The sequence below is a fragment of the Bacidia gigantensis genome (assembly GCF_019456465.1).
Source record: "Bacidia gigantensis strain McMullin 20006 chromosome Unknown contig_278, whole genome shotgun sequence".
NCBI classification, from domain to species: domain Eukaryota; kingdom Fungi; phylum Ascomycota; class Lecanoromycetes; order Lecanorales; family Ramalinaceae; genus Bacidia; species Bacidia gigantensis.
This window is the reverse complement of record NW_025408606.1, coordinates 841,437-864,590: the sequence shown is the minus strand read 5'-3', so window position 1 is coordinate 864,590 and position 23,154 is coordinate 841,437. Positions and strand designations below refer to the sequence as shown.

Sequence of the window (23,154 nt, the reverse complement as noted above, 5' to 3'; positions counted from 1 at the left end):
GACCATCTTGCCATTACATTCTCGCTCTCCAAGATCTGTACCTAGAAAAGACCCTCCTTACCCCCGAACAACTATCTGCCTTGCAACTTTTGCTGTCCTCTCGTTGATATGGAGGCTCTGTATCCATGGCCCGGCTTTCTCATTGCCAGAATATCGCATTCCGGCTCTACAGAACATGCATACGCCTTCAGACAACACACCACAGCTGCATATTGTCATCGCGCACAGCAGAGAAGGGCCACGTACCATGAACACATGGCTAAGTCAACTGAGAACGATGCCCAACATCTGGAAGCTGGGCACGAAAACAACAGTATACACCAAGAGTAAGCTCGACGAAACGAACAAATTCATGAGCATATCCAAGTGCGACGAGCTTCATCACTTGCGTAACCGTGGCAGAGAGGGCGGCACCTTTTTGCACCACATTGTAAAAAATTATGACAACCTCGCCCGGTTTACCATGTTCATCCACGAGCACCCCGTCGGACTCAACGAAGCGACAGGCCTGTTCGACGAAGCGCACTATGATGCTCTTCGCTACCAATTGAAGAACAGCACTGGTTTCATCAACCACGGATTGAATGAGCCAGGAATTGGATGGTGCAATTGCGGCGACTGCGAAGGCCCGGAAACCCATCAATTCCCCTTGGTGCCACAAATTATGGCTCTCTACACGGATAAGGTGTGCCAAGGCAAGCAACGCGTCGCCATGTACAACCAGTTCGTCGTGTCGCGAGATCGAATACAAGCAAGACCGAAAAGGATCTACGAATACTTGCTCGAACTCGTCGTTGCCCCCAAGCACCACTGGATCCATGGAGAGAAAGAGCCCTGGCAAGTATTAGGGTGGATGGATGGCAGTAGTCCTGAGCATCCACTCTTTCTGTACACGCTTGAGAGGTTGTGGAGTGGGCTGTTCGGATGTGATGAAGATCCTTGGGCTGAAGGTTGCGTGATGTTCTCGGATAAAGATCAACCAGCGAAGGCAATTACGCCATCTGTTGGGGAACCGGAGTCCGACACAGATGGGATTGCGGAAATATGAAGATGAAAGATAGAGCCCTTGAGGCGTCGAACGGGCTCCAATGTCAGTGTAACAACGATCGCCTGACTGTTGTATACTCTCCAAAGCACAGGTGAATCTGTGTGATTGTGGATGGAAGGTTGCAGGAGGCTCTGCAAACCAGCATCGTTCACTCTCAAGGGCAGTTCTCAGCTCCTATAAGTTGCTGAGACGGCGGGTTGGTCACTCTAAAGATCTGAATACGGGCTTCTCGCCTCCATTGTCGGGGGCTCTTGACCTAGTGGAGGACCGATACCTGAACCGGTTGTCAGAGGTAGATGAGTATAAAAGCTTCTCAGTTAGAAGAATATTGAGTGGCGTTTCCCGCTGGCATCTCGACTTGGCTAACATCCTGAGGCCGTCAACCCAATCATACAGGTTATTTCGTCAAGACAATTTGGCAAGTATTCATCGACTGGATACGGCGCCAGTAGATAAGAACAGCACACAAGCTGCCACAATGGCGCAAGCTATAATCGTAAAGACCTAAATCCTCATCAGTATCTGTTGCTCTCCTGTCCATCTAATGCCTTGCAACATACAACCTGCGTTTTCCACCCACTCTGCACCAGGGCCCTCCTTAAAGCATACTTTCTCACCGTCTTCAAATAATTTCCCAGCCCACTGACCAAGCATCCAAGACTTAAGACCCAGAACGTCAACCCCACTGGTAGGGCGAATCTCCTTTCCAAGCTTGTAGGCTCGGATTTCAGATGAAAGGAGAGGATGATCGCGGCGCTTACAACAGACATGTATATACTGAGACGGAGCCAGGAAAGAAAGGTGCGCTCATTCGCGCAGTGGTCGCGCGCATCGGAGGAGTCGTTCGGGAAGAGCAGCGGAGCGAGAATGGGTTGGAGGAGGAGAGGGTTGTTGTCTGAGTCGCTGGAATTCTGCCGTTAGAGATACAGGAACAACATGTCCCTGAGCATCTTACTGATCAATTGTGACAGCTCGAGTGCCCCATGGATCGAGTATCGATGCCATTGCAAGGGGACAGGATGGTGGTGGGGGAGGATTGAAGGAGGTGGGGCTGTGGAGCGGAGCGGAGCGGAGGAGCCTCAAGCCTCGCTTCTCGACTCATTTGTCCTCAGGAGATGCTAATGATCGCTATTACATGAGTCCCAATGTTAAGGCGCAGGCTGTAGAGGCTACTGATTGAGGCATGGCTACAGCGATTCGCATTACTGCCTCGTGGTCCTTGTGGTATTGATGGCTCTCCTACTTTACGGTTTAAGCAGCCATGCCCTGGCCCAAACAAATAATTTCCCCACCTTCACCTCCCGATCTCGACATTCTCGGTGATCAAGTCACCCTCCATCCAGGCGGCTATGTCGCACCGTCTACCAAGCCTGGTGGAGATGGCGAGCAGAACCTTGTCGAGCACATGGCTCGTTTCCGCGAATCACCACTTGACTTCCTACGTGAAGTCTCGCTACACGTGTCCGGTCAGGGCTGGCGGGCGTACGATGATGTCCTAGGACAACCAATATTCTATAGTGGATTTTCGGAGGATATGAAGCGGATGATTATGCAGACGCCGATGTTGAGGCAGAAGCTCGAGGAGTTGGCAGGAAGCAGAGTGTTGATCGAGGAGCGTGAGGGTCTGCTTGGCTCAGAGACAGATTTGGAAGAGAAGAAGAAGAAGAAGAAGAAGAAGAAGAGGAGGCAGGAGGCGATTGAGGAGAGTCTCAAGGAGGTAGCGCTTGAGATGACAGACGCAATGATCTGCAAGATGGAGAGCAAGAGGTTCATCAGGGGAGCATACTATGTATGCACGCAACTCTTGACTCGAGCCTATCATCAGGGTATTCATGTTTCAAGCGAGGAAGTGCTGAGGTTGAGGTCCGTTGCGGAAGACGCGGCAGGGAAGAAGCAGTCAATCATCTTCCTACCCTGTCACCGGAGCCACGTCGATTATGTCAGTTTACAGATCATTTGCTATCGGCTTGGGATTGCTTTGCCTACGGTCGTCGCTGGGGACAACCTCAATTTCCCAGTCGTTGGAGCTTTTCTGCAACATGCTGGTGCAATGTGGATTCGGAGAAGCTTTGGCGAGGACGCGCTGTACACTACTCTCGTGCAAGCTTACATTGACACACTCTTGCAAAATGGGTACAATTTCGAGTGTTTCATCGAGGGAGGGCGTTCGAGGACAGGGAAGCTGCTGTCACCCAAATTTGGCATCTTGAGCTTTCTTCTAGATAGCGTACTGTCTGGGAGGGTGAATGACGCTATAATCTGCCCAGTCAGTACACAATACGATAAAGTTGTCGAGACAGAATCGTACATCAGCGAGCTTCTTGGTCAGCCAAAGCCAAAAGAGAATTTGCAAGACTTTTTGTCTGCTTCTTCAGTGCTCTCCCTACGACTCGGCAGGGTAGATGTTCGATTCCATGAACCGTGGTCCCTGCGTGAGTTTCTCAATGACCAAATAGCGAGGATCGACGCATTTCAACCCAGGTCTCCGAGCTCGCCAAAGGGCACTTCCCGCAAGGATAATCGGGTCCGGTTGCTTCGGACGTTGGGCTTCAGAGTTCTTTCCGAGATCAATGCTGTGTCCGTGGTCATGCCGACTGCGTTGATCGGGACAGTTCTCCTCACTCTACGTGGTCGTGGCGTTGGCAAAGGCGAGCTTATACGGCGAGTTGATTGGCTGAGTGATCGAGTCAGGAACAAAGGGGGACGAGTCGCTCATTTTGCGGGCGCACCGACTGAGGCTGTCGTGGATCGTGGACTTGAGGTGCTGGGATCAGGGCTCGTTGGCATTGTGCCTGGTTTACCGGAGACCACGTATTACGCTGTTGACCGCTTCCAGCTTTCTTTCTACAGGAATATGTAAGTGATGTTTTCGGAGTCATGACTTGAGAGACATGTCCCGTGACTCCTTCTCGCAGTCTAAAGAAGCATTGCTGACGCCGGTTTGCTGAAGGACTATCCATCTTTTCATCTCTGAGGCTTTGGTTTCGGCCGCAATGTACTCTAAAGTGAAGCAAGGCGGTGGTCCCGACAATCAAATGATGTCGTTCAATGCCCTATATGAGCAGGTTGCATTCCTCTCCCAACTCTTCAGGGGCGAGTTCATCTATCCAACTGCTGGCTTGCTGGCAAATCTGAACGCCACTTTGAGCGGTTTGGAGAGCGATGGTGTGCTCTCCTTGACAAAAGACGCTACAGGTAAACTCCTCTCGGCGCAAGTCTCAGCTCAAGAGAGAGCCAGTGGTCGTGAAAATTTTGACTTCTATTGCTTCCTGATCTGGCCCTTCATCGAATCTACGTGGCTTGGTAGTGTCTCACTGATGGGCTTGACTCAACCACTGACCCCGCAAGGAGAAGCTGGAGAAACGTGGGTTGATTTTACCAAGGCACAGGATACTGCTCAGCTCCTCGGCAAGACGTTGTACCATCAAGGCGACTTATCTTATTTCGAAGCCGTCAACAAGGAAACGCTGAAGAATGCGTTTCAGATTTTCGAGGAAGAAGGGATTGTTTTCATCGAGAAGAACGGCAAGGACAAGAAATCTCGCTCTTTAATCTGCTTGGCGGAGGAGTGGGCGCCTCAGCGAGACCCTGAAACAGGCCAAATTATCTCGCAAGGAAGGTTGTGGGACTATATCGAGATGATAGCCAAGTCGAGACGAGAAGGCAAGAATCGGAGGGATGGAGCAACTGTCAGTTCGAGAGTACTGAGGCTTACGGATAGTCTGGGGCAGCAGTTGTTCGAGAATGCGAAGGTCGACGGTGTGATAGGCCAGGAAGGACCCGGTAGCTTTGTCAAAAGGAAGAAGAGCAGGAGAGACTCATCACGGTCAAAGATGAAGGCTCGGTTCTGAGCAGTCGATGTTCACTAACTTCATTTTTTTATTTCGACTGTAAATTTATCAGTAGCTTGAGACGTCGAGACGGAGGAAAAAATCATACCCGAGGAGGAAACCCTTCAGAGTTCGCCTAGCCTTCGATCCCAGATGCTAACAGCTTCAATGAAGATTAACAAAAGGGAAGTGCGGAATCGTACGTGGTAGACAAAATTTATATCAATTCAATGGGTAGGAATACTATTCTATTCTATACACTGACGCTCATATGCACATTAAACGGCGCGCTTACTACGTGCCTTGATCTGTATCGTAACGTGAATAAAGAGATATTGAGCGTACTCACTTTCGCTCAACGGGGTATCATCCTGACCTTGAGTACTACCAACCAGGATTCCTGTCTTCACCCTCGACCTCATTCTCATTAGGCGCTTGTGGCTTCTGTTTCTCAAAAGCGCTAGCTGGCTTTGCTGGTGGCTTCAAATCTGCCACTGTGATATCTCGATCACGCGCTGGGGGTTGAGTACTTGAAACGACTTTTGCTTCTCCCCTCTTGAATTGGTCCTCACTCACTCCAACCTCGCCGTCTCCCTTGCTACTACTGATTTTTTCGTCCTTGCCCGTAGCCAGAAGCTTTTCCGTGCTCTCTGCCCCAGCCACATCCTTATTGCTCTGACCCTTATTACTAGATCTTGGCGGGGCTTCACTGACTTTATCTGGCGTGTCAGGTTCTCTCACTTCAGTCGTCGCTTGCCTATCAAGATGGTGAGATGCTTCTTTCCTAGCATTCTCGGCATCCTCCTTCGTAATCTGATCCGCATCCCAGGGCTTATTCTGTACCGGTGGGGGTTCTGTGGAAGCCCGAGATTCCTCTGATGTAGGCGGACTTGACGTTTTGAAATAGTCAAAAGGCTGGTTGGGATCGCAAAAGAGGTCTACAGCTTTGAAAACTTGATGTCCGGGAGCAGAATGAGTCTTGTCACAGCCGCCTGTTGATTGCCGAAATTGATCCGAATGTGATATCGCGGCCTGACCAGAAGATTGTGAGGTAAGGAACTTACCTTGAAAGGAAAGTAGTGGTATGCGGCTCGTCTCTAACAGATCACCTTTGTTCGGAAGCAGCGAAACTAATGACGACTCAATAAGGGGGCGCTCAACGTTGGGCGGTGCAGAACGAGAATACGTGGCATTTCCATCCAGAGGCAATTCTGGTGCTGGAAGCTCCCCATATGACTCTGCCGGCGTAATTTGCCTTCCGAGCTCCTCGGGTACCTTGTAGAGTTCATCATGAACCGTAGCGAGTTCAAATTCACCGGCGAAAACACCCGGATACAGGAGGGAATAACCGCGGGCACGCATGAGTTCTGACAGATATTGAAGCCAGGCGGGATGCTTTTTACTGAAGTCTTTCGAGGGATCTGATGGGCCTTTTGTGAGTCGTAAGGCTAAGAAGGAGTGGAATTCCATCCATTTGTCGCCAAAATACAGCGCTGCGTTACTGTTAGGAGATTGCCACATGAACGGCAACTGCTCCTGTGTCCGTTCGTCGTCGCTGCTATTCTTGCCCTCCCTGCGGATGGGAGCTACAAAAGGAGTTTCATCGTCCAGGTAGGAGGCGGGCAGGTCAAGGCTGATACCCATAATATTTTTCGTAGCTTCATTTGATTTAGAGTGGCGGGAATATCTGTATTCGAGGACGGTGTAAAGAAGATAGTGGTAATACAAGGGCGATAATTCTGTTTGAGGAGAAAGTAGAACGACGTGAGAATCCATGGTCCTTTTTGGGTAGAAGGCCTCCAAAAACCGCGCAGAGGCTTCCTCAGCCGTTGTCGTCTTCCGAGATATGCGATGTCTCAACGTGACCTGAGAAGTATGAGGCGCACCGGACCAATCAGTCGGCGGCCATACAAGGTTTTCTATATACGACCAGGTAGGGGGATCGATTTCCGCGGGCAAATCGATTGTCAAATGGGGACGTCTGGTACCAAAGTAATCGGCGCTCTCGACTGAACGGAGGAGCCGTACTACAGAGCCTGAGGACTCCGAAGGCGCCTGTATAAAGATGTCAATATATACCCGCGGCCAGGCCGCAAGAGACGAGCTATCGAGACGGGTGATCCACGTCAACGTTTTCATGGCGTCCAGCGGCAATTCAATCAAGGGCTTCCACAGGTCTAGCGCTTTTCCTCTGATACCATTGACGAAATATTGTTCTTCCCTGCTTGGAGCATCGGTTAGAATGACTTGAGGGTGAACGAAAGTCTGGATGTGCTCTAGACTCGCGGCGACGCTGCTTTCCATCCTGAAATCTGAGCTCCATCTTGAAAAATCAGGACGTGCATCATGCCAATGGACATTGCAGTCCTCCTCCGAGACTCCATTTATAGTCAGTATGTCGCGCATCTCCATGTCGTCCCTTCCCATGATGGCTAAGTGGACATCGTTTCTTTCCCATTGACTCATTTCACATGCAAGGGGTAAAAGCTCAGCTACACTTTTCAGACTTGCTGCTGCAAACAAGACATTCTTGTTTAGCTCTTTCTGTCCACCCAATTTTGCGACTGCGTGGAGGGATGCCGCCAATTGCCAGAACTTGATAGGGCCATCGTGGTAGTGTTCCTGTGCGCTTGAGGGTTCTGTAGGGCGCGGTGGCTTTTTAGAATTCGGTGGTGTACTGGTCGGGGATGTAAGCTTGCCCTCAGCAACAGGAGCTTGATAGGTCCTTGTATCAGCCCATCGTGGATGTGGCCCAACGTCGGTAGGGATGTTCTTGATGAAGAGGAATACAAAAAGTGCACCACAGAGCCAGTACAAGACCTTTCTCTTCCTTATGTTGTGCGAAGGCCGTCGCACTGTCCATGCTGCAGTCGCTGCATGGCCGTCAGGCCTGCGGTCGTCATTCTTCTTGCCCAGCTCCTCATCACTGGCGAAGAGCCTCTGTCGAGACATCCTGTCGCATCACCTTTGGCCCATGATAGCGCTTGGAAAGTCGGCGGTCAGAAATGATCGCTTCGTCTCCTTGTCAAAGAATGTCATAGCTTTCTGCAAAGGGCATACATGACAATGAAGATCGATGTGCAGACTGTCTCCTGTGACATGGCGGCCTGGACCGTCTAGCAAGCGTCTGGGTGACCATCACCTGCAGAAGGCTAATGAGCACAATTACGCATTTGTGATTGAAGTTACCCGCAAGCGCTACGGTACAGGACAAGTATGACAGCGTAGTTTCTGGACCGACGCCTGGAAAGGCCCTGGAAAGGTCATGAGTTATGCTTGATTGCATTGTGGTTGGTTTCTCTTCCATCATTATTCCTTCATTCTGATGATCAGATGATGCCTCAAGTCGTGGAGAGAACTACACGCGCGGCTGGAGGAATTAGACCTACAGCAGCTTGGAACAGGCAAGACTGGCAAGCCACGCCTCTAGGAGCCGACGCTTGATCACTTTCAATTCTACAACATGATGCAGTCCTCTGAAGATTTCTCGAGAGGCAGCAAGAGAAAAGCCGAAGATGCAATTTCCCAATCTCCGAAGCGGATCAAAGTACAGCGACGGCATGAGTATTGTGGACTATGACCTCACTGATGGTCCTTTATCTAGGCTCTCGATCAAGATGTGGTCAACAAGATTGCCGCCGGGGAGATCATCGTTGCACCTGTACATGCCCTCAAAGAACTGATCGAAAACGCAGTGGATGCTGGATCTACGGCTGTGGAGATAGCTGTAAAAGATGGTGGCTTGAAGCTATTACAGATCACAGATAACGGCCACGGCATTCATGTGAGCAACGGATGGCGTGTAGCCCCAGAACGCTTGACTGACTTTGGTAGCGAGAAGACTTATCCATTCTTTGCGAGCGATTTACCACGTCCAAGTTGAAGACTTTTGAAGACTTGACGACTGTTGGCACGTACGGCTTTCGGGGCGAAGCGCTGGCTAGCATCAGTCACATCGCACACCTGACGATCACGACGAAGACTGCAGACTCCAGTTGTGCATGGCGAGCCCACTATGGAGACGGTAAACTGGTACCAGCGAAGCCTGGTCAAAGCTCAGATCCGAAGCCTACGGCTGGACGTGGTGGCACTCAGATAACTGTGCGCTAACATGACTATGAACCAGTCCTCACTGATATTCTCTCAGGTCGAAGACCTGTTCTACAATGTCCCATCGAGGCAGCGAGCATTCCGCTCACCCAGCGAAGAATATGCCAAAATTCTGGATGTGGTAGGTCGCTACGCAATCCATTGCTCTGGCGTGGCATTGTCGTGCAAGAAGCATGGCGATGCCGCCATGAGCATTTCCACGCCATCTAGTGCCAGCACAATTGAGAGCATCCGGCAAATCCACGGGAGCACCATAGCTAATGAACTCCTCAAGTTTGACTGTAGTGACGAAAGGTGGGGCTTCGAGGCAAGTGGATGGTCAAGCAATGCCAATTACCATATCAAGAAGACTACGCTTATATTGTTCATTAATCATCGTTCCGTGGAATCTTCGACGATGAAGAAGGCTCTTGAGCAGACTTACTCGGCCTACCTACCGAAGGGCGGTCACCCATTTATATACTTGAGCGTCAACGTCGACCCGCAACGCGTAGATGTGAATGTACACCCAACAAAACGCGAAGTGAACTTCCTGAATGAGGACGAGATTACGGAGAGCATTTGTGCCTCGATCCGCGAAAAATTGGCTCAAGTAGATACAAGTAGGACGTTCACAACGCAATCTCTTTTGCCTCATGGCAACCGGCCTTCCCTCCCGGCACATACCAGAACGTCACATCCGACTGCGAATGCTACGCAATCTCGGCAACCACCTGCTACACCTGTAAAACCGCACGAGAATAATCTCGTTCGGACAGACCCCAATACGCGAAAGATTACTTCTATGCTTCCTCCTTCAAATAAGAGCTTAGTTTCTTCAAGTCCGCTTCGGACGACGACCGGACCTGACTATTTTCACTCGCCTCGAATGCGCACTGAATGCCGCCTTTCCTCAATCAAAACTCTGCGAGCGGCTGTTCGTAACGACATGCACGCTTCGCTGACCGAGACTTTTGCGTGTCTTACATACGTTGGCTTGGTAGATCCATACCGCCGACTTGCCGCCATCCAAAGCGGCGTCAAGCTCTTTCTGGTAGACTATGGGCTCGTGAGCACAGAATACTTCTATCAACTTGGCTTGGCTGATTTTGGGAATTTTGGGACCATCGTTTTTGAGAAGCCTCTAGACATCCGGGCTCTGATACGTGCCGGGGTTGAACATGAGCAGGGAAATTCAAAGGGTAATGTAGAAGTGGAATGGGACAGGGTGCCCGATACTGTGACTCGCCAACTATTGTCACGCAAGAAAATGTTAGCGGAATATTTCAATCTTGAAATAAGTCTGGAAGGCGAGCTCTTGAGTCTGCCTCTACTGCTGAAGGCTTACACGCCTTCTTTGGCAAGGCTCCCACGATTCTTGATGCGTTTGGGGCCATGCGTTGAATGGGATGATGAAACAGGTTGTTTTCAGACATTTTTAAGGGAATTGGCGAGGTTTTACGCTATGGAGCAATTACCGCCATACTCGACGATGAAAGTCGGGAAAGAAAGTGAAAGCCTAGACACAGTAATGGCGGATCACGACGGTGGTCAAGCTGTTGGAAATGAAGAGGAGATGGTGCAGGAGCAAGCGATGGCAGTCAAACGGACAGAGATGGAGCGGACTCTGGAGCACGTTTTTTTCCCGGCCTTGAGGGCACGATTGGTCGCGACTCGAGGCCTCCTAAAAGGCGTTGTTGAGGTGGCAGATCTTAAGGGGTTATATCGGGTATTTGAACGTTGCTGAACTCTGGCAACTCTGAGAATCAACGCGGCAAAAAAGCTCTCAGATGTTTGGGTTGCCTATCAGAACAATGCTCTTGTATTGCTTAGCACTACCGAAGGTTTCGAGTGGAGATAGTATCTGTACCAAAGTCATTATATTGAAATAGGCGTTTCATCATGTTCGCTCCAAGGGTATCATATGCTTCACGCGCCAAATCCGATGATGCCTAATTACTGCAGGTTGAAAACACGCACCTGTGCGCAATCACTATTCGCAACAGGTAGACTGTACCGAAAAATGATGAAGTATCCCTCCTCTTACAATGTCAGATCCCCAATTTCATTATCCATTTCACCCCCTCGCGGCCTTGGATCGATTAGATTTTGTTTTGACTGGTTGGCGCGTCATGATATCCAATTTGACCGGCTCTTCAGCCCTCGTGAGTTCGATGTCTCTCATATGGACAAAGCCAAGGCTATTATACAGTTTCGTGTTCGCTTCATTACTACTCTCAAGATAGCATGGGACCTTTTGCTTATCTGCCTGCTCTCAAATCAGCTTCTGTGTCGCCCGAAATTGTAGAACCAATGCATGTTCACGTACCTTGTCTAGTGTATGCTGTATAAGCTTTCTTGCATACCCCCTCTTCCTACTACCAATCTTCGTGCCCACATATACCAAGTACCACGAATTGGCATCACACTTGCTGCCGAGGATCTCGTGCTTGGTTTCGTGAAGCTTGGGGAAAAAGTCGTCGAAAAAGCGAGTCATGCCTTCTTCGGAAAGCTTGCCTTCGAAGTCGCATTTGCGCAGCACTTTATGCATTCTGGATTTGAGGCCGTCCATCGTTTTACCAGGGGGCATCCTGTTGGGCATCAGGGCACAGTCCCGTAATCAGGGTAGTCTGGTGGGAGCATTGAGAACGTACCAAAGCGCGACAGAGTCATAATTGTCGCCAATGACGGTGGCGAGTCCGCACACAATATGCGCTCTAACTAACTGCTCCATAATAAAGACATGCAAATTCCATTGGTCTTGATCAGAGCAAGACGCGCGGTCCGGAGTGTGCGTGAAGTAGCGGGCAGTATCGTCGTCAATGAAAGCTTCTGCCAAGCACAGCGATGCGTGTCGGGTCTCGGATGGTTTGAGCTTTCGAACCGTCGAAGTTGGATCAATTGAGCGCCTGGGGATTCTTCGAGAAAGCCCTTTGCGACTGTGGAGAAACTCTATGTCTTTGGAGGACTCGCTGCACGTGATGACGCCTTGGGTGACTTCATAGCTGGACGCGGTAGACGTTGAGGAGCAAGAGTTGATCGTGATGTCGGTTTCGGTTTTACTAAGAGCTTTACGTAGGTGCATGTCACTATGCACAATGCGTATAGCCATGGCGGATGTCCAGTAGATGGGATGGTAGACAGAGGAGTGTTTGCCCTGTCACAAGTGTTAAGCACGTAGCCTTCATCACACATTGATGACGCGGCTCACCAGAAGTCACTGTCTCGTTAATTGGGCGTACCAATTGATCTTGTGCAGTCACCACTATGTTCTCTTGAGAGTTGTGATCTTGAGATGGTCTCCAGACGATAGGGGAGCCTCAGACAAGGGAGATACGGTCTTATATCGACCGACATTCAGCAGATCTTGGTGCGAAAATTCGAAAGCAGGCAACTGCAAGCAGGCGTATTCAGGCAGTGCTGCAGGAAGGTATATGCACTTTCCCGAACAGCGGGGAGACGTTGGAGACTTGGAGAGGCAAGCGAGTGCCGAAGGAAGGGTCTGGCGAGAAGCAGATGACGTTTTCTTAGAGAGTATCACGTAGACGATGCAGCTCACGGTGTGCGAGGGGAGACTTTAAAGGAACCGATAGAAATCAGATGACTATGACCGAGAGTATTTCCAGGCCTAATGACTTATGACAGCGCTCTGGCATCGCGATAGTCCCTGAGCTAGCAGCGGTGACCACTGACCAGTCGCTGATGAAGCGGACACTGCCATGCCATGCCATGCTATGCCATGCTATGCCATGCCATGCGACGACGCCTGCTAAAATCGAAGGCTGACTGACGGCGCCAGCCTGACAACTGCTTTATTTTGAGCTTGAGCGTCCAGGGACAAATGACATGCAGCTTCACACCGTCAGCTGCGGCCACTAAATGCAGACCTTGATTAGAAGCGATGGCACTGTGTTTCATCAGTAACATTGGTCAGCGGCGGAAACAACGCCTCAGACGCATGAAGAACTTGGATCGCAGTTTCCGATCTCGCGTCGAAATGCTGTTCTGGCGAGCAGGCATCCCAGATAGGGTATCTTGACGAGTCACTTCAGTCACACCGATAGTCTGAAGGTCCTTGCACGAGAGGATAATGCAAGGAGCTATGACGTGGCAGCCTCTCGGGCTAGCGCTACTGCAAAGATAACATGAGCTGGCACCAAACTTTCCGATCATTAGTCGCAAAAGTCGTGCAAGCGAGGCGAATGAAGTAGAAGGACGGAAGTTGACATGCACGTGGTAGAAACCCCCGGGGAGCTGTAGGAGTACATGGCTCCATGTTGATGCATCCTGTGCGATGAACATTTCCTTCAATTTTGTCTGAGGCATGTCCCCGAAAGGACATCATAAGCCATAGGCTTGGGGTATCAAGCAATAAAGCAAAAGTCGTCTAGGGCCTCGTTGCTGATCAAAGTCCTCTTGTCGGCCGCCTATAATGCTGTATCCGTCCACTCATTACATTCGCCGAATTTCTTCTTCATTCAGATACTGGTCGAGACCTTGATCGATATGGTCCCACCATTCAAATAGCATTGACTGGCAAATGAGCTTGAACCATGGAGTAAAACTCAAAGCATTGTCTTTAAACATCTCTCGAAGTTGCTCCTGTGAGACATAGCAAGTCTCTTTGACTTCGTTAGCGTTAGCAACATGGTCGACGTCGGCCTTGATGAACAATATATAATCGACTAGGCCAATAAGTCAGCTTTCGGTGTAGATGCATCGCCTGCTGAGTTTTGGGATCATACTCTCATGCTCTCCCCATTTGCCGTCGCTCGGGGCGAGGTAATGTACTCTTGTCAGGAATTTGAAGTTTCCCAGCGGCACCTGCTCCTTCTTGATACTGAGCTCGTGATCTAGCTTCCGTTGCGCAGCCGTTCGCACGCCCTGGACAGCGGCCTCCAATGTATCGCCGGTCTCGCCAGGTATCCCCAGAGGATGGGAGCAGCATGTATTCGTCCACATATTTGGAAACGTGATCTTCTCCGAAGCTCGCTGCTGAAGAAGTAGTTGATTTTGAGAATTGAAGAGGAAGACGGAAAAGGCGCGGTGAAGGAGTCCGTTGTTGACGTTGGACATCATGTGGCCTGTTGGAGATACTTAGCAGGATTCTTTGTTTTGGATAAGAGAAGACAGAAAAACGGAGGCGTCTTACAGAATTTTTGCTTGCGCTTCCAATAGGATTATCATCCCTGTCAAGGACAATACACACTTCCTCCATAAGCTTTACTTGCTCCTCGTCGTATCCATGTAGATCTAAGTCGTTTGTTGCGACACGATGGGAGGAGCTAAGATTAGTATTGACGTCGGGAAATAGGCGAAAGACATTGTCTGCCGTGACTACTTGAGTTGTGGTAGCCATTACGTAGGTACTAGTTCTCTGAGGAAGGACGCCAACTATCTTGCAAAACCCCTTGCATCAGAGCGCAATGTGCGCTAGCCCGTTTTGGGTTCCGGCTACTGATTTGACTATGCTCGTACGATTAGACGGATTCAGAAAGCTGCTATCATGGGCATGAACACCACTGCTTTTTAATTGTGGTATTGTGCAGACTCGGAGATATGAAGTGGTCGTCAAGGCAAGAGCCATCGATATCTATTGAACTTTTACTACATAATAGGGTATCATAGACATGCCGTCGTTACACTCATCGTCGCTATCCTAGCGCCAGGCTAGTACGTCAAAGCGAGCAACGTAAGGAATTGTTGAAATACATAGTTCTGGTCCCGGGGACGGAATTAAAGTGTCGTAAAGCTCAGTAGATCCCATTAATGCTCACTGGATTCTCGTCAACGAAGAGAAAGCTTCCGGAACCTTAGGCACACTAGGACTTCCGGGGTTATGACCGTGCGATCGACTCTGAGCTCGAAGAAGGCCCCCCGCTGCTTGTATTCTTTGCCTTCTAGCCCTGGGCCGACTTTTCGAAATGCCAGGTCAGACCTTTTGGATGGATTTCCAAGTAGCCTCGAGCCATTCGCGACAATGTGGCCGGTCGAACGCTCATCCTCGGACAAGATTCCATCATCCTGTTCATCATCCGAAAACGACTCTGGGATATTGTGGGCTTTCCTCGAAATATTATTAGCCGGGGAAGTCACTGAACGTGCGTGCAACGATGGCCGAGCTGGGCCGGTGCCAACAGAAGCTGTGGCTGGTGTGAAAGCAGCCGGGGTCATAATTGATAAATTCGACCGCTCAAAATTACTACTATGCAACAAGTGGGCGGAGCCCGCACCAGCAAGCGTTCGCTGCAGGATTGGAGCTGTCTCTTGATCATATATCTCTGCGCCTGTAACAGGGTCAAGTTGATAAGGCGTGGTGGTCAGTGATGAGTAACGGCTATCTGCTTGGTCTTCTGTATCCAGGGAGTCATTGAAAAAGTCATCTAGGCTGTTGAGCTTCGTCAGAAGATCGCCTGGTTCGCCCTCATCACGTCCACCTTCAACTAGATCGTGGGGATCAAGTGTTTCAGACCGTTCGAGACAGAAGTAAGATGCGGCCTGATCGTCTTCAACTTGGAATTCTACATCGGGGGTCACTACAGCTTCAGCAGCCGGCACATTAAGATTCGCGCAATCCTGATAGATAAGTTGCATGTTGGCTCGTGTCGTATTGTGAAGCTTTGCAGGCATGGGAATTGACCAGCCCGTCTCCTCTGGCATGCCATACAGGCTTTGAGTCTTTTCGTATTCTTTCTGTACGGGAACGGGGCGCAATCCTTGCCCGAATATGCTCATCCGCATATGATCTTGAGTTAGCGGGGTTTCGGTCATGGAGTAAAATTGATCAACGACTTCAATCGCTTGGGAACAGAACTCAGTCTGAAGAAGAGTAAGCAGAGGGGAAATCAGGTCTGGTCCGTAATCTGAAATTTCTGGACGGCGAGTGTCAACGTCGGTAATAAGGCTTCGAACGACTCTCAGAGCCTGTAATTTATACCAACGCAGCGAATTGCTCAATAGGCCGATTGCAAAGATTAAGGCCTTGAGCTCCCAAGTCGGAAAGTATCCCTTCTGAAGAGCAGCTAGGATCTCTGAAAGCAATTCATTGCTATCCGCATAGGATCGACCGATATATTTGTCAAGGACTGTAGAAATTTGCGTTTGATCACCAATTTCGGCAATGGAGGAAAGAATATGCGCTGTCTGACCGCACTCTCCAAATGTATTGTCATCTTCGAATGATTGCAAAAACCGGGGTAGATTTGCCAATATCGTAAATAACAAACGTGACTGATTTCCGACAAGTTCGTTGTTAGGTAGTGCTAGTAGCTTGTCAAGGACACCTAGCGATGTAGACAACGAGATCTCAGACTTCACACCCTTATACAATAAGGGCGTCAGACCTTCGAACGTTCCTTGCCACCTTGCAGGTTTCGCCTTTTCCAATATCCTCAGAACAGCAGGGTCCTCTAGGTTCACCTTAGGCAGAAGCTTGTCTAGCATACCAACTGCCGCTATGAATTCTCGCTCCAGATTCGTATCTAAACACGCACACGTCGTCCAAAATATATGTGGATACAATAGGAGGTCGGCAGGCTCAAGCTCGATGATGATGCTTTTGACGGTCGCCAGCATCTCCATCGAGAATGTCTGCACGTCTTGCGAGTCGGCAACCACAGTATTGGATATACGTGCAAGTATATCACTCAACATTGGTTGGTCTATTGGGACTAGCACACATCGAAATATTTGAAGCGACCGACAGGCAGCATGTCGGACCGGACATGATGTCCCCCAGCTCAATGAAATTCTCGCAAGTCGATCCTTAATGTCTGAATAAACGAGGGCAAAAATATCGACGACTTGGCTAGTGACCTTCGGCATTGACGACGGGAGCCGTTTATCGTCTCCGGAAGGGTTTGGGACGTCCCAGTCTTCGTACTTGGCAACCCTTTCCCGATATTGCCACACCAAGCTAGCTTCGTGATGTCTAATGGCATCGACGAAGCCCTCCACTTCACTTCTCCTTGACTTGTAATGTTCCTGCAACTCTTTTGGAATCTTCGTTATGACAAGCTCGTGAATCAAGTGGACTAGCAGTTCTCGAGCCTGTTCCTGCACTAGTGATATTTGGTTATCCCAGAGAACGAAAATGACATGTAAAAGCAATGGTACGTTTTCCGCTTTGATTGTCATGGGAGCGACGATAAGGTCGACGAGGAAGACTACAGCAAGATGACTCAAAGCAAACATGTCCTACGATTGATTAGCCTTGACACCCATGATAAAGGGCATAACGAACCTGCTTGTTTGCAATGGGTAATGCTTCCGATAGATCGGCTATATATGGGAATCCATAGCTATCGGCAGGTGGAGGTGTAGGCTCGTGGGCCGTGGCAACGAGATTCTTAGGCGTGACTTTTAATAGTAGAAACTCAACAACCTTCGGGCCTGCAACATCGCTAGCGACATAAACTATGATTTGCTTTGAGTAGTACACAAGCGCTTGGTCACGCCGATCTAGACACAGAGAGATTACAAAATCGAGCACAAGCTGGACATTTCCGGGGTGACCAGTCGCGAGAGCTTTCCAAAGTGCTTGGACTTCGTTGTTCAAGACACTACTCGAAGTGGTTGTAATTTCAAGAAGATTCGCAAGTACCATGTATGAGGGAGACGTGGGTCTCCCATCCGGTTCCACTTGGAGAATAATTTCTTGAATCCAGGGAGGACTGCGTAAACCATCTGCCTTTGATTGTCCGGGTGAATATCCCTGAAATGGCTCGAGAACTGCGAAAAGATGTAGAAGGCATATTGACTGTGCGTTTTCGATAGTCTACGCGAGATTTCAAAAGAGGCTGATTTGTAGACCGCCGTGGTCCGGTCAGAGATGCTAATGTCGAAGTCTTGAATCCGAGAATTGCGTTCCGACCGTTGTTCCAGAAGCTGAAGTAACTTTGCAGACTGGACGCGGATCTCGCTTTTCTCATTTCCGAGTAGGAAGAGCAGGGCAGCTAAGACCCTCCAGAAATCGATGTCATAGTCCACGTGCTCACGGAGAACCTTTGAGACAACTTCAAAGTAGCTGTCCACTGCTCGAGGACGATCCGGGGTGTAGCACTGCTCGATTGAAATCTTGAGTAAGGAAGTAAGGTTTTTGTTGCTTGCGATGAGATTATACAGTGCCTTGCGCCCTATTGCATGCCACTTATCAAGCGAACTCCCGAATACTTGATCAACCCAGGATAGCATTCGTCGACTGTCGAAAGACAATGATTCTCCCCTATCAGTTTTGACTCTAATGGGTCCGGCCTAGATTCATGAGTTCAACGAATACTTCCAAGAGTAGGCCTCTGCACTTACACATAAGGCGGCCATGGCGCCCAGCGCCGCCGCACCAAGATCTCGCTTATCACCGTCCATTAATGCCATGTAATGATCCCTCTCTCTAGTATTTGCATAGCGTTCGATGACGGTCTGTTTCATGGCGTCCTCGCGGTGCGCAATCTTTGCTTGATGTGGAGAATAACCGCACCATTCTTCCATGAGAGTGAACGCGGATCTTCGAAATTCAAAGGGCATGTACTGCAGAGTGTCTTCTACCTCACTTACAGCCCGTGCCAATTCTTCCACCAATCCGCAGAATTGTTGGCGGAGCTTCTGACTCTCCCAATCACTTTGTACCTCACCATCACCAAGAAATATCATGAGGTCTCTAGCATAAGCGCATAGATTAGAGAGAATCCATTCGTCCTGCATGACACTTGGTTCCATAAGAAAGCGCGCCGTCAGTCGGTAGACCTGAGTGACCTCTGTGCGTAATCTGTCCGTGCTGGGAGTCCTGTGCGGATTGCTGCCGGTTCGTTGATGGGAACCAATCCTTTGCTTCGCTGCTTCTTTGCACGTGGTCACGGCATACTGCAGGGACTCTAGCAGCGTCCGGAACAGACTCGTGTTGATTGAGCTCAGGGCGATGACAATAGCCTCGCGAATAATACCGTTACCATTGGACAGTAGAGGGATGACATACGCAAACAAAGCTCTTGCCGAGCTGAGCTTGTCTTGCCCTTGAGGGGCTGGCTTCGAGATCTTACGGGAGTGTTGAGTCTTGTCAAGCTGACTCTGTGTTTGAGCTCCAGCATTTGTAACGGTCGTACATGCCATTATCAAATACAGCTTCCACTGTTCGACGACTACTTGAGACGACGTGGACTGGAGTCGGTGAGTCGTTCGGATATTCACAGAATCAGGCGGAGGGAGGGGTATATTGGGTAGGTCTGTATCAAGGAATGTGATAGTGTCCTGCATCTGCAACAACCGTGCGCAGACAATCTCCCGACCCAACATTACAGCTGAAGGACAGAGATCAAAGCTGAGACGAATAATGTTCGGGAACATCTTAAGCCAGAGGGTTGAGTCGTAAGATACGTCGCTACTACAGAGCTCGACCAGAGTGGGCTCTGCCTGGTCTGTGTTTTCGATTCTACCTTTTTGCAACCTACTCCGCTCGGCAACTGACAGAGAACCATCGTTGGCACTCATGACATGCTGGGAATCGCCTTCAAGAATGTGAATAATGCGAGAGTTCTTTCTCCCAAGAGCCGCATCAAACTCAGTAATGATCCTGAGCACTTTAATCGCGAAAGCTCTGACGCGCCTGGACTGTGAGCACAAAAAGAAAACGCCATGGGATTCGACCTCGTCCACGTGGTTGGTGACGCTGGTGAGGTCCAGATGACGACCTCGACTGCTAGACAAGCCATTGGCCATTGAGCCGCTTGCTGCTTCTTTGGATTTCTGCCTGATCTCCTCTATCCATATCTGTAACAATTGAACATACAGGCTTAGTGTGCTTTCGATGTGGTCAGGACCCAAAAGACCCTCTTCTAGCATAGTAGCGTACCGAGCGTCAAAATTGAAAATGAAGCGCGCGAAGCCAATGGTCACAGTCTGAGCATGTGATTGCTTTGCGATTGCTTTCAAAGTTTGTATCGAGGATGCTGCAATATTCCATTGAAAGTGCGCGGTACATGTGCAAAGGAGATTGATCAATGACTTTAGTGAGATATGCGCTGGGAGGCACCGAGGAAGCGCCTGCACGGCAACATGAAGCAGTTCGTAGAAACCAAGTCTTTGATCAGTAGGCCCTTGATGGTCGTCTACTCGACGACCGAAGTTGAATGTGTCTGCGAGAGGGGTTTTGGGGTGAGTCCGCCACCAAACTTTTCATCCAGCACAGCTTGACCACCAAAAGCATTGTCACAGATGATCACGATCTTCCCCAAGATCTCACAAAATCGAGAGTGGTATTCGCGCGCAGATGAGCTTAGCTTGGTGGTGGCCACAGGAGAAGCCCCGAACGAAGAGCGTGAATCACCGACTGAGGCTGCAGCTCCAGTAGAGGGTTTGATGGAAAATGCAGATATGTTCCCATCTGCAATGGCGAGACCGCCTTGTCCAAAACGAGGAAACGGTGGCTTGCCACCTTCATCGCTCCCAAGGTCATTCATAATCAGTAAATACGCTTTGATTCCGATCACCATGCGTTCTGGATCTAACTGATCAACTTTGATGTCCTTGCCTGTTGCAAAGAGATCGAAGCTCAGAAGAGGAAATATGATCTTACTGAAACAATACTCTTGATGATGATAGCCGATGATACGAATGAGCTCAGCCAAAGGTTCGCAGGCCATAGTGTCTGGCGTGTGAGAAGTCTTTTTGTTGGATGGAAGGACTACTTTCATGATGTCTTCTAAGCGCCGAATAGTAGTGCTTGCTTCTTTGATGCGATCGAGGTATGTCCACACCACTCTTGTTACAGACTGTAGTGCGAGAGTCCTAGTGCTTCGATCTTTGAGCTTTGGCTGCAGGCTATTAATATGCGACAGCCAAGACGAAGCAAATAGTTCATTTGGAGAGACACAGAGCAAGATTGAAGAGCAAGAGATTGCCTCCGGCCAATGACGAGGCTTGACGACTATGCTTCCGACTCGAGGAGTTACGAGGTGAAGAAAATTCTGATATCGTGGCGTTTGAAGCTGAGAGGTCCAATTTGAGGCAACGGGGAGCAAGAGGTCAACAAAGAGATTACAGTATGCGTACTTGAGTGATGGTCCATGAGAACTGACTAAGAGTTCTGCAAGCGCAACAAGGATGGTGCATGAATCGCGCCACAAGCCGTCTGGCCGGGTCTTGAGGTGTATATGCTTCATTGACCGTATCATCATATCAATCTTAGACTCCAGTTCCCTGGGTGGGACGCCTTTATTGCTGAAGAGCTCCCATTGCGACTTTTGGAGGTCGTTTGTGAATAAACTCGCAACCCTACCGAGATTTCTGCTACTCATTACGCCTAGAAGCTGCGTATAGATTTCCCGATCTGCTGTGTAGAATGGAAATTCAGCAAAAGTATTAGAGTCCAGTCGTTGAAGCCGGTCAAAAATGATGTCCTCCAATTGGGAGCACCTAATAGCAGTGAATGCAGTTAGATCCGCCTGATAGAAGACTTCGATTAGGACTCGGCAGGTAAGATAGATAGCCACGGCAGAGCGATATTCTAGATTGTACGGCGATTCATCATATCCGGCCCTATTGCGATTGATTTGAACAGAAGTCGATTGTGAATATTCCGAAGCACTTCGATTTAGTCGTCTGTAAAGCGCGTTTGAGGGTGCGGTCTCTTGACCAGCGTCTCCCCCCCACGTGCCTTGTCTTGCCGCCACAACATAATGGAGTCAACCAGCGCTCGAGGTTCCCGTCTAGTAATGAATGCCATTGCACCAATGAGTTGATCAAAATCCGCGTCAACCCCAGACCCACAGACAACCTGAATCTGACCTGTCACTCGATGCGTCTGATCTATTATACAACTGGCAATCTTGAAGTCTGCTATTGCAACAAACTTGTTGAACAAGGGATACAAGCAATATTCAGCAACCGGCTTTAGTTCTTGGCCGGTATTTGAATTCACATTGTGATGAATTCGTTCCTTACGATTTCTTGAACTCTGTGTTCGGTCAAGACGCTTGGGATTCGAGACAGCGGACGGCACCTCGATCTCCTTATCCGACACAAGAGTCGAAGTCGATGATGTGTGCTGCGAAGAAACGTGGATTGTGCTGGTGGATGATGCGTGCTGCGAGGATCCATGCATGGCGCTCGAGGAAGATTTACTTGGCTGCCTTTGTGACATTCCTCGACGTACACCCGTCGGGTAGTCATTGAGGTGTCTGGGGCCTTCAGAGGACGCGCCAGCAAGCTCAGGACTCGCAGGGCTTGTAGTCTGTGACGGAGCGTGAGCGCCGTTACGGCCTTGCGAAGGAGCTTTAGATGGTTGTCTTGTATGCGCATAGCTTGAAGACTGCTGTCGATCGGAATAGCCTCCCATTATTGGTGATCTGTTGGATGTAGCTGAAGATTGAGATCTTGGAGAATTGACGCAAGTAGACCCGGGATTTGAGAGCGGCATTTTCCCTGGTGCTAGGATGCGGCCTCGCGAGCCTGCGGCATCTCGTCCGTGTAAACGAGGAGGGTCATAGTCGCTCGGATCGCTGGGGCTTGGTGGAGGGGGAACATGCCTTCCAGAGGCGGAAGCTGTGCATTGTCAGTGGGTGGTAGGCAATCATCCGCGCCGACACTCACCCATTGCGGCTTCTGAGATCAAACCACCTGGACCGTTTGGAAATCCTCCGCTATCACACTCTGACGCTCTCCCTCTTTCCCTCCCAGCAAATCCACAGCAAAAATGCTGACAGCTACGTAGCAGGGAGACATGAAGCGCCCTGGTATTGGTTAATGGGGTGGGTCGCTTCTGTGCCCCGCAGGCTCACCAAAACCTGCGGCGTCACGATTCTAAACTTATCAAGAACCTAGAGAAGACACACGATCATAAATTTCATTCGACTAAAGCGAGGGACACGGAACATCTGCACGTGTGAGGTCATGGCAGTCAAACCAGGGCACTCACTGCATTGGACCCCTGAGACTTCCTCTACCACTAGAACTAGCTTAGTGCCCAGACTTCCAGACCTAAAATTTGTTTAGCCAGGAATCTAGACTCTTTTCTGAATATCTATTCGAACAAGGGCTCTCTTCATTGCCATCGTAGGGGGCACCGACTGCAGTGCCGCGATCTTCAAAGCCGGGCTTTATCTCTACCTGGGAGTTCATTTTACTACTGTGATGCTTACGGTCGCAAAAACCGGGTAACCCGTCCGCCGAAGAAAGCGCCACCGACGTGCAGGTTCG

At 49.7% G+C, this 23,154-nt stretch overlaps 7 protein-coding genes across 7 annotated transcripts; 3 read left to right on the top strand and 4 right to left on the bottom strand.

Annotated features, from left to right (window-relative positions):
- Positions 1 to 175: 175 nt before the first annotated feature.
- On the top strand, positions 176 to 1,048 carry KY384_007711 (uncharacterized protein; the record flags this gene model as incomplete). Its single annotated transcript, XM_044816202.1, has 1 exon — positions 176 to 1,048. The coding sequence occupies one exon, from the start codon at positions 176 to 178 to the stop codon at positions 1,046 to 1,048; it is 873 nt and encodes a 290-aa protein (XP_044666842.1).
- A 1,261-nt stretch (positions 1,049 to 2,309) lies between these two features.
- KY384_007710 (uncharacterized protein) lies at positions 2,310 to 4,899 on the top strand (the record flags this gene model as incomplete). The annotated part of the gene is made up of 2 exons (XM_044816201.1): positions 2,310 to 3,904; positions 3,999 to 4,899. The coding sequence occupies 2 exons, from the start codon at positions 2,310 to 2,312 to the stop codon at positions 4,897 to 4,899; spliced, it is 2,496 nt and encodes an 831-aa protein (XP_044666841.1).
- Positions 4,900 to 5,262: 363 nt separating this feature from the next.
- KY384_007709 (uncharacterized protein) lies at positions 5,263 to 7,830 on the bottom strand (the record flags this gene model as incomplete). The annotated part of the gene is made up of 1 exon (XM_044816200.1): positions 5,263 to 7,830. The coding sequence occupies one exon, from the start codon at positions 7,828 to 7,830 to the stop codon at positions 5,263 to 5,265; it is 2,568 nt and encodes an 855-aa protein (XP_044666840.1).
- A 511-nt stretch (positions 7,831 to 8,341) lies between these two features.
- On the top strand, positions 8,342 to 10,714 carry KY384_007708 (uncharacterized protein; the record flags this gene model as incomplete). Its single annotated transcript, XM_044816199.1, has 4 exons — positions 8,342 to 8,425; positions 8,483 to 8,662; positions 8,713 to 8,979; positions 9,026 to 10,714. 4 exons carry the CDS (start codon positions 8,342 to 8,344, stop codon positions 10,712 to 10,714), a joined length of 2,220 nt encoding a protein of 739 aa, XP_044666839.1.
- Positions 10,715 to 11,044: 330 nt separating this feature from the next.
- Positions 11,045 to 12,079, bottom strand: KY384_007707 (uncharacterized protein; the record flags this gene model as incomplete). Its single annotated transcript, XM_044816198.1, has 3 exons — positions 11,045 to 11,236; positions 11,297 to 11,558; positions 11,622 to 12,079. The coding sequence occupies 3 exons, from the start codon at positions 12,077 to 12,079 to the stop codon at positions 11,045 to 11,047; spliced, it is 912 nt and encodes a 303-aa protein (XP_044666838.1).
- Positions 12,080 to 13,419: 1,340 nt separating this feature from the next.
- Positions 13,420 to 14,326, bottom strand: KY384_007706 (uncharacterized protein; the record flags this gene model as incomplete). The annotated part of the gene is made up of 3 exons (XM_044816197.1): positions 13,420 to 13,652; positions 13,713 to 14,051; positions 14,107 to 14,326. 3 exons carry the CDS (start codon positions 14,324 to 14,326, stop codon positions 13,420 to 13,422), a joined length of 792 nt encoding a protein of 263 aa, XP_044666837.1.
- Positions 14,327 to 14,754: 428 nt separating this feature from the next.
- KY384_007705 (uncharacterized protein) lies at positions 14,755 to 22,294 on the bottom strand (the record flags this gene model as incomplete). The annotated part of the gene is made up of 6 exons (XM_044816196.1): positions 14,755 to 17,163; positions 17,210 to 17,697; positions 17,748 to 18,219; positions 18,271 to 19,857; positions 20,076 to 21,401; positions 22,112 to 22,294. The coding sequence occupies 6 exons, from the start codon at positions 22,292 to 22,294 to the stop codon at positions 14,755 to 14,757; spliced, it is 6,465 nt and encodes a 2,154-aa protein (XP_044666836.1).
- Between the last annotated feature and the right edge of the window lie 860 nt (positions 22,295 to 23,154).